The sequence below is a fragment of the Balaenoptera ricei genome, chromosome 3 (genome assembly GCF_028023285.1).
Source record: "Balaenoptera ricei isolate mBalRic1 chromosome 3, mBalRic1.hap2, whole genome shotgun sequence".
NCBI classification, from domain to species: domain Eukaryota; kingdom Metazoa; phylum Chordata; class Mammalia; order Artiodactyla; family Balaenopteridae; genus Balaenoptera; species Balaenoptera ricei.
Window position 1 is genome coordinate 123,273,345 of NC_082641.1, and position 16,259 is coordinate 123,289,603.

Sequence of the window (16,259 nt, forward strand, 5' to 3'; positions counted from 1 at the left end):
CCACAGAATTTGATTGGTCACTTTGGGTCATTATCTTTTGACTTCCTGCCATCCTAGATGAGGTTTAGCTCCCCTCAAACATCTCTCCTCCCCTTAAAGTTGTATCACCATATGACATGGTGGTTAAGAGGCCAGACCACCTGCCTCTTGCTAGCTGTGACTCCTAGGATGAGTTATTTAACCTCGAGTCTCCATTTCCTTCTTTGTAAAACGAGGGTAAGAAGAGCGTAGTGTATCATTGGGCTGCTAAAAGGATTAAATGAGTTAGTGCAGGTAAAGTATTTAAAACAGTGCTTGGCACAGATAAGGGCTACACTACTCTGGTGTTATGTAATAATAATAAGATTATTATTACTTTATTGGGTAACTTTGTAGTGTTAAATGAAATATACTATTGATAAATCAAGAAATAGAAGTATAAGCATTATTTGGAGCTATAAAAGGCTCCAGTGGGTAGGGTAGGGGGGACCTGGGACATTGCTTTTCCTTTTTCTTTAAGCCATCCTGTGCTTTGACTTTTCAAGGATGTGTCTGGACCACCACAGTACTATTTTTTTTTAATTTCAAAAGATTGAGCAAAAAGATCACTCAAGTCCCTCTCAACTCTCACAATTCAAGGACTAACTGTGATTTTTAAGGAGCAGTATTTTTTAGGTGGCCGGTTTATCTTTGGTATCATAGCTACCGTTAATACATTTGACGTTTTCAGGAAATCCTCATAAAAGTTTAAAATAAACACAATCACCGGGGCATGTTTATAACTGAGTGTGTTTCAGCGTCTGGGAAAGGAGCGAAAATGAGAAAGGTGAAAATATAAACTTTGTAAATATTTGGCCTTATGAGCTAGCCAAATATTTTGCCCTATGAGCTAGCCAAATATTTTGCCACCTGTGATCTTTTCCCAGAAATCGACTCAATTGCACAAAGGAAGGATCAGTGGCAGAGAGTAAGCTCAGAGGAAAGCACTGCGGGCGCCCGGCGCTGAAAGCGTTAACAGGGCTGAGTAAGGCGATCCCTGAAGCGAGTAAGGCTCGAGTTGTAAAAGTTTGCAAAGCAGCGGCAGCCCCAGCTCCCGGGGAAACGGAAGCCGGTCGAGGGAGCCTGGCGGAGCGGGAGCCGAGAACCGCGCTGAGCTGAACTCAGCCGGGATTACAAGCTCAAGGTTAGTGGCCCCCGCACAGCTCCCCGCGCTGACATCTTTGGAGAGTTGTCTCAGGAAGGCCGGCGCCGGCTCTCAGCCTGGTGTGTCCTGTCTGCTTTATTCACCAGTGGGGCCGCCGGCTGTCGTGCCAAACCTCCCGCTAATGCGTTCGCCCAAGCCCTGGCGCTGTGAGGGCCGGGGACCTCTTCCCTGGAGACTCTGCTAAAGGGGAGACTTCTTTTCAGACATCCGAAAGGAAACTGTTTCTGGGACAAAGATGATTTTCAGAATACACACACACACAGACGCACACACACACCTGTATATGCTGCTCCCTATTGGTTCTTGCAGGCTGTGACCACAATCCAGAATTCCTATCTGCTTCAGTTGAAACTGAGAACAATTGTCAAAGTAACAAAACAGGCTGTGCAACTTTATCTTATGGGAGGGATATTGTCTCTGAGGCTAAGATAATCAAGGTGAGAAAAAAGAGAGAGAGAGAGGAAAGAAAGAAAAAAAAAAAAAAAGAAACTTCCAAGCCACATGGCCTGGAGTTGACAAAAGAATTTTTGAAAATTAGTTTCTAGTAGAAATTTTTCTTGTACATTGCTAGAACAAAATAATGGGAGAAGATGTAGTGTGAAGGAAAGAATTCTACAGCTACCTGAGATTCAGATACATTTATCTATGTAAACAATTTGTTATAGTGTGGTGCAGAAAGCAGATAAACTTATAGAAGGGGGGGGGGGAGAAAGAGTAAATAGCTTCAGAGAAATTGCATCCTGAGGGGCCTTTCATCTGAGACTCAGATGGACTGCCTGAGGGCTTTCACCCTTGGAGCCCTGGCTGAGAGAGAGGGGTGGCTTTGTCCCCTCAACGGGCCAGTTCTGTTTCCCCCTCTTGCCTTGCACACGGAGAGGCAATGAGTAAGTCGTCAGTGGCTGTGCTGACTGTTCCCTCACATCCGCCAGCAGGCAGGAGTCGAGGCTTATACCTGCGAGCACTGAATCAGAATGAGTCATCCGAAACTTGGGTGCGGGAGCAAAGTCTTTGCAAACTGCCTTATGAGACTCTGGCTGGATGTAGGTGGGATACACCTCTCCGAGCAGTCACAGGTTTTTCTTCTCTTCCTTTCTCCTTCAAACCGGCAGGCATCCGGACACTCTCAAGAGGCAGTCTCTGCCCCTTTGGCTCAACTGACCTGACCATGTGGACTTAGCCCCTCCGGGGTCAGGACTGGAGTTTTAAAATAAAATGGATGATGTGACGTTACTTGATCTTCTGGAGTGCCCCGTGTGCCTCGAAAAGCTCGATGTCACCGCCAAAGTCCTCCCTTGCCAGCACACCTTCTGCAAACCATGTCTCCAGAGGATTTTCAAGACCCACAAGGAGCTGAGGTGCCCCGAATGCAGGACCCTGGTGTTTTGCAGCATCGAGGCGCTGCCGGCCAACCTGCTGCTCGTGCGCCTTCTGGATGGCGTGCGCTCGGGACAGGGCTCGGGGGGAGGGGGCACCCTCCGCAGGCCTGGCGTGCTGACCTCACAGGACAGCAGGAAGAGCAAGACTCACCCCCGAGGTCTGCAGTGCAGCCCTTTCCGGCTGGTGCCTAACATCAGAATCCACATGGATGGGGTAAGAAAGATCTCATTTGCTCCTACTGTGTCCACTTGGAGGTTGGGTTTGCCTGCACCAGCAGTTGGGGCTTCTCTTCTTTTAGTTACATTTCAAAGAGCCCCTGCGGAGGATCCCCTGGGGATAAGTTTCTGTGGGCGGTGATCCTTGTACTGAGACTTGGTGGAATCCTGAGCCTATCTGATCCACCCATGAATTCTTAGAATTGTTAAAGCTTCCCAGGTTCTCCCTGCTCCTGGTCCAGAAGGTGGTAGGACAAGGAAAAAAGCTTTCTTGATTATGTTTTTGGTCTTACATTTCTGCTGTTCTGAGGCCAAACCAGGGCACGGGAAATGCACAGAGGATGGGAAAAAAGAAAAACAAATCTAACTGCTTGTTGCTTTTGAGATCTCAAAGAAGTTTCCAAATGTCAGGTTTTGTTTGCATTTTACCCCGATCCATCTTTCCATTCCCAGTCATAAAGTGCCATGATGACAATGTTCATTCATAATGGTCCAAAGTTATCAAGACATTTAACTGCCCAAATTTCACGTGGGAAGGGAGCGTGTATGTGGGTGGAGTGATTGACAGGAAAGGCTGGCTGTGAAGTACAATAGATGTGTATAGGAGCCCCGCAGGTGTGTCTTACTTTACAAAATGAATAAAGCATACACAAAGTGCACATCAGAGGCTGCAATAAAATAAATGAAGAGCCCCAGGAGAGCCCCGGGAGATCACCCAATAACGCTTTTGGTGTTTGTAATGTGAATCGCTCTCTCCAGCCTTGTGGGCACATCCTCAGGACTTTATCTGACCTGGATATGGGAAGCTGGGTAAGGGGACATTTCAAGAGAAGAGCGTGGTCCTTGTGGCTCCAGGAGGATTATATGCTGTCACCCTTGCAGTCAGTGTGTCCACGTGGACATGGCAAGCTGTGGCTTGGGTGGTTGGCATACTTAGAAAGTCTCAGCTGTATTCTGTGAAGTCCCACCTGAAGCAAGCTTTAATACTGGCAGCACAGTCTCACGACTCCCTGCTGTGAAGAGTAGCAGAGGGTGCGAGGGTCCTCCCCGGATTCCTTCCCACTGAAGGAGAATGGCCTTGTGGTGTGCATTCAGAGCAAGTTTCTAAAGTATTCCTTCCAACAACTCACCCCTCCTTGGGTTCCCTGCACCTTTAAGCCACCCATGCAGTAGGAGAGTGTGGAAACATTCCAAAATGAGAGCGGGAAGAAGCAGGGCATTGGTGTGATTTCTTTACTGCAGACTTTTTAGTGCCATTGGGCCTGTGTGCGTGAACACATTCCCGAAGAGGGCTTGGCGCCCTTGTTTAAGGCTCCTTATTAGCCCTAGGTCTAGTCATCAATCAGAATCCACAGGCCTGGAAAAGGCGGGGTCAGGGTTGGGGAGCAAACTTTCTGAGGCGGGCTGTGTTTATAGAGCATTAGGCTCTATCTTGGGTCAGCAAATCTCCCTTTGAATTCCTAAGACCCAGCAACCTCTCCCCTCCCTTGCGCTGCAAAGTCTGACTTGCCTCCCCGCAGGGCAGAGTATCATCGATCACTCAGAGAGTGTCGGGGGACTGGGAGGAGGCAAGTCCCCTACCACCTTCGCATGTTTTTGTTCATGCTTTCATCTTTTTTCGATGTGGCTATGTTGCTAAGAAAAGGTAGCAACAGATGGATCCACAGCTACCTACTTTTTGAACCACAGAGGATTCCCAGGCCCCTCCCGGCATAGGGAGTTGTAGGAACTAGAGCTGGTCCAACGTAAGAGACAGCCAGTAAGATGCTGCGTGTCCCTGGAACTCTTTCACAAGGACCTGTCACTGCAGACCAAGGTGCCGGTGATGGGGTTGTGCCCATCCTCTGAGCTGCACTGGAGTCCTGCCATGAGGCTGAAATAGAGAAGCAAGCCGTTGAGGGCTCCTGCTTTCAGGCAGGACCTGGTTTAGTGAAGACTCTCTACAAGAGAGCAGAGCTGGCAGCCAGCCGGCAACTGCCCCTGTTTCCTTCATTTCCTGAGCCTACCTTTCTCCAAGTGCCTCGTGTCATCCCTTTTGCCCCTCTCAACGGGGATATGAACAAACTACTCCTGGATGTAAATACGGCTGTAATTCTGCAACCTGTTCTACTCCCCCAAATACAGCTACCTTTCCTGTAAGTGTGAAAGCGATCGCGTGTCCCTGGGTTCAGAGAATTGCGGATTATCTGGGAGGCCACACTGTTCTGAGAGGCGGAGGGATGGCCTTGCATCCTCAGTCAAACCCTCACCAACCTACTTGCCCTCTCAGCCTCAGTTTACCCAATCCAGTCAACTTGCTATCTTTACAGCATACTCATAGCACCTTAGAAAACCTATGCCGTGTAAATGCAAAACATCATCATTATCATTAATTTAAACTGGCTGTATGTCTTTGGGCAAGCCACTTAAGCTTGCTGGGTCTCAATTTAAAATTCTGTAAAATGGGAAAACGTATTATAAAAACAGAGAGCCACTGTGAGGCTTAACTAATGAGTGTCTGCAAAGCACTTTGAGATCCTTAGATGAAAGGCATTAGGAAGGTCGTTATCATAGTAAGCATTATTATTGACTGTTCAGTGTGCCCTGCCGTGCATGAGCCATTCTATAAAATACAGCAGGAGTGATAGCCCTTGCAGGAGAGTGTAATAGGTGTTATTATTGAACTTGAGTCTATGATGAGTCCAGGCCAGGATAATACTAAGTATCAAGTACTACCCTAATACGGCATAAATAACCGGTTGTCACAGGGTACCATTTTCTAAAACACCTCTTCCAAAGGACTCGATGTTAAGGTGGCACTCTCAAAGAGTTCATTGAACTTCCTGTCCAGCAGCTTTTTAAGGCCAAAGTCTGTTCTGCTCTCCTAAACTCATCGAAAACACAAGCTCATCAAGATGTTTCTGTTGGCTCAAAGAGGCCTGGTACTTTTTGTGCCAGCCAGTATACTAGGGTGGAACCAATAGTCACACTTCACGGTGCCATCCCAAGAGACAAAAAAATAGTCCATTGTGCTTACCTGTCTAAAACCCTCCTAAGCCGATTGTGTAAAAAGAAAACTTGAGAAACAGCTGTGGGTATCTACAGCACGCAATTATTTCAGACCAACAGGGGAGATCAACAGACTCCTGGAGGGCCCATGGCAGTGCAAGTCCCACCGGCTCTTATTCCTTCCTGTACTGCAGGTGAGCCAGAGGAACTTTGCAAGCCTTCGAGAAGATTATGGGCTTCTGTATAGCTGATCTCTCTTCCTCCTCGCTCTATTATCTTTTAATAATATTTCTGAATTAGAACAGGCAAGAGGGGCTTCCCTGGTGGCACAGTGGTTAAGAATCCACCTGCCAATGCAGGGGACACGGGTTTGAGCCCTGGTCCGGAAGATCCCACATGCCGCGGAGCAACTAAGCCTGTACACCACAACTACTGAGCCTGCATTCTAGAGCCCGCGAGCCACAACTACTGAGCCCACGTGCCACAACTACTGAAGCCCGTGTGCCTAGAGCCCATGCTCCACAACAAGACAAGCCACCACAGTGAGAAGCCCGCACACCACAATGAAGAGTAGGCCCCGCTCGCTGCAACTAAAGAAAGCCCGCTCACAGCAATGAAGATCCAATGCAGCCAAAAATAAATAAATAAATTTATTTAAAAAAAAAAAAAAAGGCAAGAAAGCAGTGAAGATAAAATTTGCAAAGTTAGGTTTGAAAAATACCAGAATTCAAATCCTGATTCTGCCCCTTGATAGTTGTGTAATTTGGATGAATCACTTAAACCTCGGTGCCTCTAAGTCCCCTTTTATAAACTAGAGATAACAGTATCTACCTCAGAGCGTCGTTGGGGAGAAATAAATGAGACTGTTAATGTCAGTTAGCTCGTAGCACCGCAACTGGTTCCTGTTACAAGCTCAATAAATATGAGCTGGTATTGTTATTAAAGCGACTCAAGACTTTCCAGTCTAAATTACGCAACATCTCTCACCCCCTTGTTAATCGAGTGTCCTCCAGAGATGGTCCCGGGTACCCTGATTTTTGGTTTGCTTTGTGCGTCTCCAAAGGATCCGGGGCCATGTTTCAGGTGTGTGATTTCTCCCAGCATGCGCTGCCTTGGCAGCTCACTTCCAAGGCCCTTTAGGAGCTAGGAGGTGATGCTAGGAGAAAACGTGCAACCCAGCGTCACTTCCCCAAATGACAGGCTCAGCAGAACACCATACAAAGGGCAACAACCTGGGCCACGTCTGCAGCATCACCAGTTCCTCATTAAGGTCTGTCTTTCCTTTCCCGCATCTCTCTATCCCCAATACAAACGTTGCCGCCCTGGGCCTTGCAGGGCTGGACTCTCCCTTCTTTGTTAAACAACATGCCAACCACACACATTCCTGTCTCACTTGCCCTGTCTCAGCAAGAACACACCTGCTACCTACAGCACACAGACCAGGTGGCTATGTCCTACAAACTTTTTCAGCTGATGTTGCAAGCAGCTGAGAGGGCAAAATGAGGTCAGCAGGCACGTGAGGGAATTGAGGCTGGGTAGAAACTGGAAGGAGCCCAGCCCCTTTTCCTGGGTTTCAGCTGCTGTGTCCTACGGCAGAGCTGTGACACAGACGGTGGTTTCTACTAAATTTACAATGGGATTAAAACCATCCCAAGCCCCTGAAAACAGCAGGCAGATGCCACTGGGCCAGCAAGGCCTGGATGCGGCAAGTGGAGGAAGACATAAAGGTAGGAGCTGAGGTTGAGAAGTCAGGAGACCCAGATGGTTCCCCAGCTCCACCCACATATGCAAACCTTTTAAAACACCACATGGCCCCAGACTGGCTTTGCTCCCAACCCTCTCTCCATGGACCTCCTTCCTGGTTACAGTTCCCTCCCTTTTACTGATTAGTGTTTAAGGATTGTGGTCAAATGGAGCTGGGTTTGTGCTGGGATTCAGTTACCTGTGAGCTATGAGGCCTCAGGCAAGTCACTTAACCTCCCTGACCCGCAGTTTCCATATTTGTGTACTGGGGATAATAATGGCGTACATATATCAGAAGGCTATTGTGAGATTAAAATGAGATAATGTATGTGAAAAGCTTAGTATAGTATGGTACATAATAGATGCTAATAAATGTTAAATAACAAAATTAACAATAGAGGAGAAAGTTTGGGGCATTGGATTTGCACCCACGCATAAACATGCAGAGACTTCTGTTAAAAAATTAAGCAAAGGGGATAGCAAAAGGACAGGGGGTTCATGAAAAGACAAAACTATAGTGATGAAAAATAGTGGTTTTCAGTGGTTACCAGGGGTTCTGGGTTGGGAGAGGATTATAAAGGGAAAGCATGAGGGAATTCTATGGGATGAAGGGGCTGTCCTGTACCCTGTCTGTGGTGGCAGTTAAATAAATCTGTGTATGTGTTAACATTCATAGGAATATATACCAAGAGAAAAAACAGTCAATTTCACTGTATGATGATGTTTAAAATAATATTTTTAAAAATGAAAGGGAGCTCTTATACATTTCTTGGAGTCTCTGCCTGATTTTTACCGGTCCCACTCCGATGTCCTTTCATCTCTGTGTGTACTGGGTCAATGCTATTTCGGAGAAGGATTTTGCCACCATTTAAATGATCAGGGTAATTCCTGCAGGTGGGCTTCTCTCTGTTTTAGCAAACCATTCTATTACCTGCTTCAGTTTTCTCATCAGTTAGAGGTATCTGGCCGGTAGACAAACACAGCGGCTCAACCCCCAGTGGACGGCCCAGGCAGATGGCTGGGATGGAAGGTTCTCCTCACTCAACCTCAATTATCCAGCACATGCACTGGGGCATGTCACCTAAGGGATTAGTCAACGCATATATTTTGTGTCATTTTGTTGCCTCTTAGGAAAGGTTGCCTTCCCACATGTCCCTTCATACTATAAGGAGATTATGAAATGAGGGAAAGTGCTTGTTCAGCCCTTGACTCAGAAAGAGCACCTTCATCCATCCCATTCCAGGCACCAGTACATAGCTTTGGGCTTAGCTGGGACCAGCTCACATACAGCTCTCTTCAATCTCATGATCTTCTCCCTTGCTTTCTTATTTTTAAATTCATGCTTATATGACAGTCTTTCACAAAGTGTATTCTGTAAGCTATTAATGGATTTTCCATAGAGCTCCAGGGTCAAACAAACCTGGACTGAAACAGAGCCAAACATTTTTTTCTTTGCCGCAGGACTTTTCAGCACTTTTAGCACGCTAATGAGCTGTGAGTCTCTAAGTGGTAGATAATAATAAGAAACGTTCCCCAAATTCCTGTAACAGTGGTACTCCCCTCTCCCTCCTTTTATTAGTACCTTGAGTAGTGTTAATTGTCATGGAACAAATCTGCGGAAATGCTGTCGCATACTAATGCAGAGGTAGCTAAGGCCCCGGAGAGAACCTTTATTGTGGTTAGAGACTGTTGACTCATTCCAAGAAGAGTTTTAGGCAAGCTCTTGTCATTAGAAGATATTTTTGGAAAACTGTTTGAAACTCACTATCACCACCTTCTGCAGTATTTATTTAGCTTCTATCAGTAGTCAGCTATAGGTACACTGGGAACCCACACAGCAAAGTAAAGATTCCACCTTCCCAGTGCTTACCGTCTAATGGTAAAACCAACTAGTTAGATACATGTGTCTAAGCATTCATAAACAAATATATATGTGAATATATGTGTGTGTGTATATATATATATATATATAACATATCCCTGATTTAAAGATATTATCTATTGTAAGATATATTATTTAGTTATAGCTCTTAAGGGAAAAGAAACATTACCATGTTAGATGTTCACTGTAAGAGACATCCAATTTTAGAAATGTTAAGATATGAAAAAAGGAATGTCTTGCTGAAGAGTACATATTGTGTGATTCCATTTATATAAAATTCTAGAAATGGCAAAACTATAAACTATAGTGATTTTTTGGGTAATGCAAATGTTTTATGTGGTGGATATAGGTTTGTCTAAATTCATCAAACTGTACATTTAAAAAAAGTGCATTTTTGGTATGTAAATTATAACCCAATAAAGCGATTAAGACAAAGAAGTCTTAGACACAAAAGATGATGGTTTATGAAAATGTCAGGCGAGGAGGTGCTTCAGTTTAAGGAAAATGAAGTTTGGCCAATAAAAAGAAACTTCCTACAAAAAATGGGTGTTTTAATGGTCAGGAAGGACATGGTCAAGGAATGAAAAAGCAGGGTCTACTCTGGGCATGTGGGTGCTAGGAAAGTCAGGGCAGGACAAGGATATCTTGAACAGAATGGAAGTTGGAAGAGAGGGAGAAGGAAACAGATGGAGCGGAGATGGGGTGACCAGTTGCCTGCTTCAACACCACTGCTAGGAAGGCATGTGTCAGTTCACTCTGTAATAAAGTCTCTCTGCGGCCAAACTGCTTACATGTCATCATGTGGCCTGATGGATTCAGTGCAGCCAAACAAGATATCTCTGCTCCAAGCAGATGGCTGAGCTCACTGGGTGACTGAGGAGCAGTCTCCACTTCACTGGCAGACAGAGCCACTCTTCTCCATTGAAATGGTCAGGTTACCTGACAACCCTAGCATGCAGGAACACGAGCCAGCACACCCAAAGCAAGGAGGAGAACACAGGACAAGGAAAGACAAGTCCACTTGTCGTGAGCTGCTTCCTGCAACTTGGGTCTGTGTCCGCCCCCAGGACACAGACACCGTTCTAGATCCCCAACGCAGAAGCCAGGGCATTCAACAGACTGCTTCTAAGTGCCTGCTACGTGCCAGGCTCTGTCTTGAAAGCTCACACCATTGAAAGTGCACACCAGGAATGCTCATGGTCTCAGACTCCAGGACTCAAATAGCAGCTGAGTTCACCTCAGATCTCTTGTCATTTTTCCAATCTTTTTTCCAAACACCAGCAGAACAGAACAGTCTTTCACAAAGTGTATTCTGTAAGCTATTAATGGATGTTCCATAAAGCTCCAGGGTCAAACAAACCTATGTCCTGTGTCTCAATACTGTGCTTGGAGTACCCAGCCTACAGCCTGGCCCAGATTAGGAACCCCCAAATATTTTTCAAATGGATGAATAAATAATGAATGTATTCATGTCTCCGGTAGACTTCATGGAATCATGGAATAACCCCTCATAATGCAGAAATGAGCTCTATGGATAGAGCCATGACAAAGCTATGTGAGGAATGAGCAGCATATTATAGTAGGCATACTGAAATAGTCTAGTTGGGAATCACCTTATTAAATACCTTTTTGGGTGACAGACAGTACTGTCCAGAAAACACAATGGGCCAGGTTCAAAACCACTTAGCTCATGAATTGCTAACCCTAAGAAGATAGGAAATGCCTCTCCATATATGGCCAAACTCCTGCATCAGACACCACAAATTATACGTGCTCCTTTGATCATGGGGGAAATGCTTCATGTTGAGTTAACTTACACTTAGTCCCAGGGATACCAGTGACAGAGAAGATAAGGCACTAGAAGAATTTGCCCCTGAGTTATGAGCTAAATTGACCTGGCCTCCTACATGAAGGGAAGGCAGTATTTCAGGTAGGAACATGGCCCCTGCACCTCTCATGCTGACAAACCTACATCACACATGTATATAATGTATATAACATAAAGGTTGCCATTTTAGCCATTTTTATGTGTATAGGTCAGTGGCATTAAGTATATTTACACTGTTGTGTAACCATCACCACTATCTATCTCCAGAACTTTTCATCATCCCATACTGAAACGCTGTACCAATTAAACAATAACTCCTCATTGCCCCCTGTGTGTGCGTGTGTGTGTACATGTATGTGATTGTATATATATATATACACACACACACACATATATATTTAAAACTTTTTTCTGAGTAACAGGAGTAGGTGTTTTAGTATCATTTTTAAAATATGTATTCCAGTTTTCTGCTGCTTCTGACCTTAGACTTCCAACGAGATAAGCAAACAAGATAATGCTGTGATTCAGGACAAAGGCTCTTCATAAATGTATACTGGCTGTGTGCTTCTGGGCAAGTTACCTAGTAATTCTGAGCATCGCTGCTACAGAATGAAAATAGGAAACTTAACTCATAGTGTTCTTGGAAGGAGTTAATGAGGCGATTCTTGTAAAGTGCTTAGCACAGGGTCTGGACAAAGTAAGCTCCTAGTAAAGGTTAATTGTCTGCTTGCGCTCATCCAGGTAAGTTAATCTTATAAAGTACTACTACACTGACTGCGGTCAGCCTGCTATTTGACTGCACTGAAGACACGGGGGTAACAGTGATCGTGGCATCATTTGGAGGATAATTCAAGATAATTCTTGTGAAGTTCTTAGCACAGGGCATGACACATGGTACTCCATGACAGTGAGTGTGAGGCATTATTATTTCTTCCTATGCCTCATTCATTCAACAAGCATATACAGGATGCCTTTTATGAGTAAGACCCTTTGCCAGGCTCTAGTGAAGAACAAAAGGATTATTATTAAGGATATGATCCTTAATAACATGTAGACATGGAAGAGACCCAGGAAAACTGACTAATTCACCAAAATGGCTGAAACCCTCCCTTAAAGAGCTCATGGTCTTTTGGGAGACATCCACGTAAAGTAATAATTATGATGCGGTTAATAAACGTTAAACAAAGGACTTAGCTATGTCAGGCACTGGGTAAAGCACTTCTACCTACAGAATCTCACTTAATTCTTTCTACAACCCACTGAGATAGGTGCTACCATTTTCTCTACCTCACAAATAAGAGGCTTGTGCTCAGTAAATGTTCATATAAGAAAACACAATGGGAGAAAATGGCTACAGATGAAAATTGAGCATTCCTGTATTTGTGTTTGGGGTAACTGCTGAGGTTGCATTTTTTAAAAAGGCAAATGGTCTGATTCTTGACCATTCATAGAAACCCACAACACTGAGGACTGCAAACCTCAGAATACACTGAGAGGCATGTACATTGGGTGGTGAGTCCTGGCATCATGGTCCCAATGTTGCTGGTTTGGAAAGATGTGCCTTTTGGCTTCCATTCACACGCACAGCATGGAAAGCCAAGTGAAGAGGTGAGAGAGCTTGGATCATTCGCTGTTACTCTTCCCTGAGAGGCTAACAGGAGAACTTTAGCCTGGAGAAAGGGGAAATAAGGCAAATACTCCTGGCGTGCCTGATGCAAACCACCCCAGCTGAGGGTATCAGCCACCTGCCAGCATTAGAGAAGGCAAGTATGGAACCGTCTGCCTAACTGGGAAACTGGCCCACGTGGCTGACTGAAACCCATCCTCTGGTCTCGGTGTAGCCTTCACTCCTCCAGGAAGCCAGCCCTCTGTCCCCAGTCCCAAGCCAGCCGGCCATTTGTTCCTCCCCAGGCTCCCAGAGTCCCCAGGGCTACCCTCTGGCCTCGTAGCACACATAAGGTCCATGAGGTTAAGGAAGTGTCTTGTCTCCTCTGTACTCAGCACAGTGCCTGAAATGCAACCAGCATTCAATAAATATTGAGGTACTGAATGCATAATGTTGGCGATATTGCAAGACACTGCAGTTAGATTCAGAATCTTCAAGGCTGAGGAGCCCCTGGTGTCTTCCCCTGAGGCTAGAGGAGAGGAGACAGCCCAGCCATCTCATTCCCAGGATCCCTTCCAGCCCCTGTCTTGTTGACAAGGGTGTTTCTTGACTCAAGGCCAGGTGTGCTAGGAATGGCACGTAAGTGCTTGCAGGGGATTCAGAGGTAATTGGGAGGTGAAAAAAGAAATCAGAGCAGAACGGAGCCAGAGAGAGAGGAGAACACCAACTGCCTGGCAGGCTCAGCCCCCTGAGCAGATCGCCCTGGATTTGCAGAATTGAGGATGATATGGCCGCACACATAGAAGTATTTTATTTGGTTGCCAAGGCAATGCAGCAGAGTCAGTGGGCATGGAGCAGGAAAAGATCTCTGCAGAGCTGTGTTCCGGAAGGGTGTTTGGCTGTGATATTAATGAGCTGCCTGGATAGGAGAAAGGCGAGGCTGACATAAACCTTATTTGGGACTTTTGCTTAATAAACAGGAATGGCAGAGAAATGCAAGGGCAGAAGAGAAAACTTCTCTTTCTGGCTTTCTGGGGAAGCAGGAGAGGTAATCTTCTGGACTTCCAGTTTCTCGCTGGAGTGGTTCCATGCTTGAAGGAAGGCAGAAGGGGATGATTGAAGAACAAAAGGAGATGGCAGCGTTTTCTTCCCCTTAAGAGATTATAAAAAGGATGCAGAAGCCTACATTTTAACAAAAAGAACATTTTCCATCTCCTCCTTTTACTTCCCTTTGTGTGAGAAAGGAAAAGAATTTGCCATTAAACATGTTTCTTTTTATTTTCTTAAGTTTTTGAAACACTTAAGATTTTTTTTTTTCACGATCAGAAAACTTTGTGATTGAGACAGGTCCTGGGTTTTCTAACTTCTCCGTCTACTTGCTGTCCCAAAGCCTCGAGAATCAGGCAAACTCCAGCAGGCAGAGTGCTTGTCCCGATGGCTTGGGCAAGGAGGGTGGGGCCAGAAGAGAGAGAAGCCAGAGGGGAGGTGGGCATTATTAATTAGCACCTTAATAACTACAACTGTCACGTAGCACACACCGTGTGCCAGACACTGTGTGAAATAAGCATGGTTTTCTTGAGTTCTCCCAACAACCTTTGGAAGTCCATGGTGTTTTCTCATTTCACAGTTGAAGGAACTGCTAGGAAGTGGCAGAGACAGGATTTGAACCAGGTTTGCCTACATCCAAGGACTGCGCTCTAAACGAGATCAGTCAGGGTGACCAAGACAAGTATGGTCTTCCCTTGGCACCTCAGGGAGCCCTGCACCATCTGCCATTGCTGGTTGGTTCCTGTTGGCACCAACACCACCATTCTAATGTGGTTGATAAGCCTTCCAGAGCATGATGTAGTCTGTAGCCAGTCCAACTCCATGTGCACGATATGCTGTGTCTTAACTGGAGGCCACTTGGTCATAAATTTAAGGGTGTAGGTAGTAGAAATGAGTCTAAGTGGATGGAGAGGGAGACAAGAAAGGAGGAAATGGAGCCAGAGAAGAGAGGAGGATAGGGATAGAGAAAGGCAGAAAAGACACATGGGAGATGTAGACGGGCAACAGAAAGCAGGGAGGAAGGAGGAGGAAAGGGAGAAGCTGATCAAGGAAGCAAGTGTGCGGGGGAGGACTACTTGGGGAGATATGTTATCAGGAGATATGGCAGGCTCTGAGCCAGAGCTGGTCTGCTTTTCCCGAAATATAAACAGAGTTAGATCAAAATATGTATGCTACATTCCTTTCGGAAACCTGTCATCGGGATAGGCAGAATGGTCTATTAGAGGTGGAGAAAAATAGAGCCTGAAATTCAGGAAAGTCAGCTTCTAATCCTGTCTTAGCTGAGAACCAGCCCGGTGACATGAAATGTATCTGAGTGCTTAGTAAACGTAAGCAATCACTATGGTTATAGAAAAAGTCTTAGATTCTCTGAGTCTCAGAATTCCACCATCTCAAATATTTTACAGAATATGCAAATGATAAAGAAGTATTTGCATTTATGTTTTGTAAAAAAATCTATATAAATTTAAAGATTTTCAGAGAAATAGTTACTGGTTTTGAACCCTTATGGTCTTCACAGGCCTGGGCTAAATACCTGCAAAAGCTTATTTAAACCACAGAGCAACACTGTTTAACAGCAGAGGAAATTGAGGTTCAGGAGTACTGAGTGGCTTGCCCAAAGTTACTTGTGTAGACTAACTCTAAGCCCACATTGTTTTTTTTTAATGTTTTAAAATTGAACTATAGCTGATTTACAATATTGTGTTAGTTTCAAGTATATACAGCAAAGTGATTCAGTTAAATATATATTTTTTTCAGATTCTTTTCCTTTATTGGTTATTATAAGATACTGAATATATTTCCCTGTGCTATACAGTAGGACCTTGTTGTTTATCTATTTTATATATAGTAGTTTGTATCTGCTAATCCCAGACTCCTAATTTATCCCTACCCTACCCTTTCCCTGTTGGTAATCATAAGTTTCTTTTCTGTGTCTGTGAGTCTCTTTCTGCTTTGTAAATAAGTTCATTTGTGTTATTTTTTAAATTCCACATATAAGTGATATCATATGATATTTGTCTTTCTCTGTCTGATTTACTTCACTTAGTATGATAATCTCTAAGTCCATCCATGTTGGTGCAAATGGTAATATTTCATTCCTTTTTATGGCTGAGTAATATTCCATTGTGTATACATATCAACATAGCTTCTTTATCCAGTCATCTGTTGATGGGCATTTAGGTTGCTTCCATGTCTTGGCTGTTGTAAATAGTGCTGCTACGAACATTGGGGTGCATGCATCTTTTCAAATGAGAGTTTTCATCTTTTCCAGATAAATGCCCAGGAGTGGGGTTGCTGGATCGTATGGTAACTCTATTTTTAGTTTCTTAAGGCACCTCCATACTGTTCTCCATAGTGGTTGCACCAATTTACATTCCCACCAAGAGTGT

The 16,259-nt window shown here is 44.8% G+C and overlaps 1 protein-coding gene and 1 long non-coding RNA gene across 2 annotated transcripts in view; one reads left to right on the top strand and one right to left on the bottom strand.

Annotated features, from left to right (window-relative positions):
- Window positions 1-16,259, bottom strand: part of LOC132362608 (uncharacterized) — a 116,954-nt gene that overhangs the window by 51,770 nt on the left and 48,925 nt on the right. The gene's annotated exons all lie outside the window — the stretch shown is intronic.
- The window catches only part of SH3RF2 (SH3 domain containing ring finger 2), a 143,590-nt gene continuing 128,389 nt past the window's right edge, over window positions 1,059-16,259 (top strand). Inside the window, exons 1-2 of the mRNA XM_059917390.1 lie at window positions 1,059-1,162; window positions 2,293-2,773. Of these exons, the coding sequence (XP_059773373.1) occupies window positions 2,396-2,773 (378 nt within the window). The 5' untranslated portion in view covers window positions 1,059-1,162; window positions 2,293-2,395. The remainder of the gene's footprint in view (window positions 1,163-2,292; window positions 2,774-16,259) is intronic.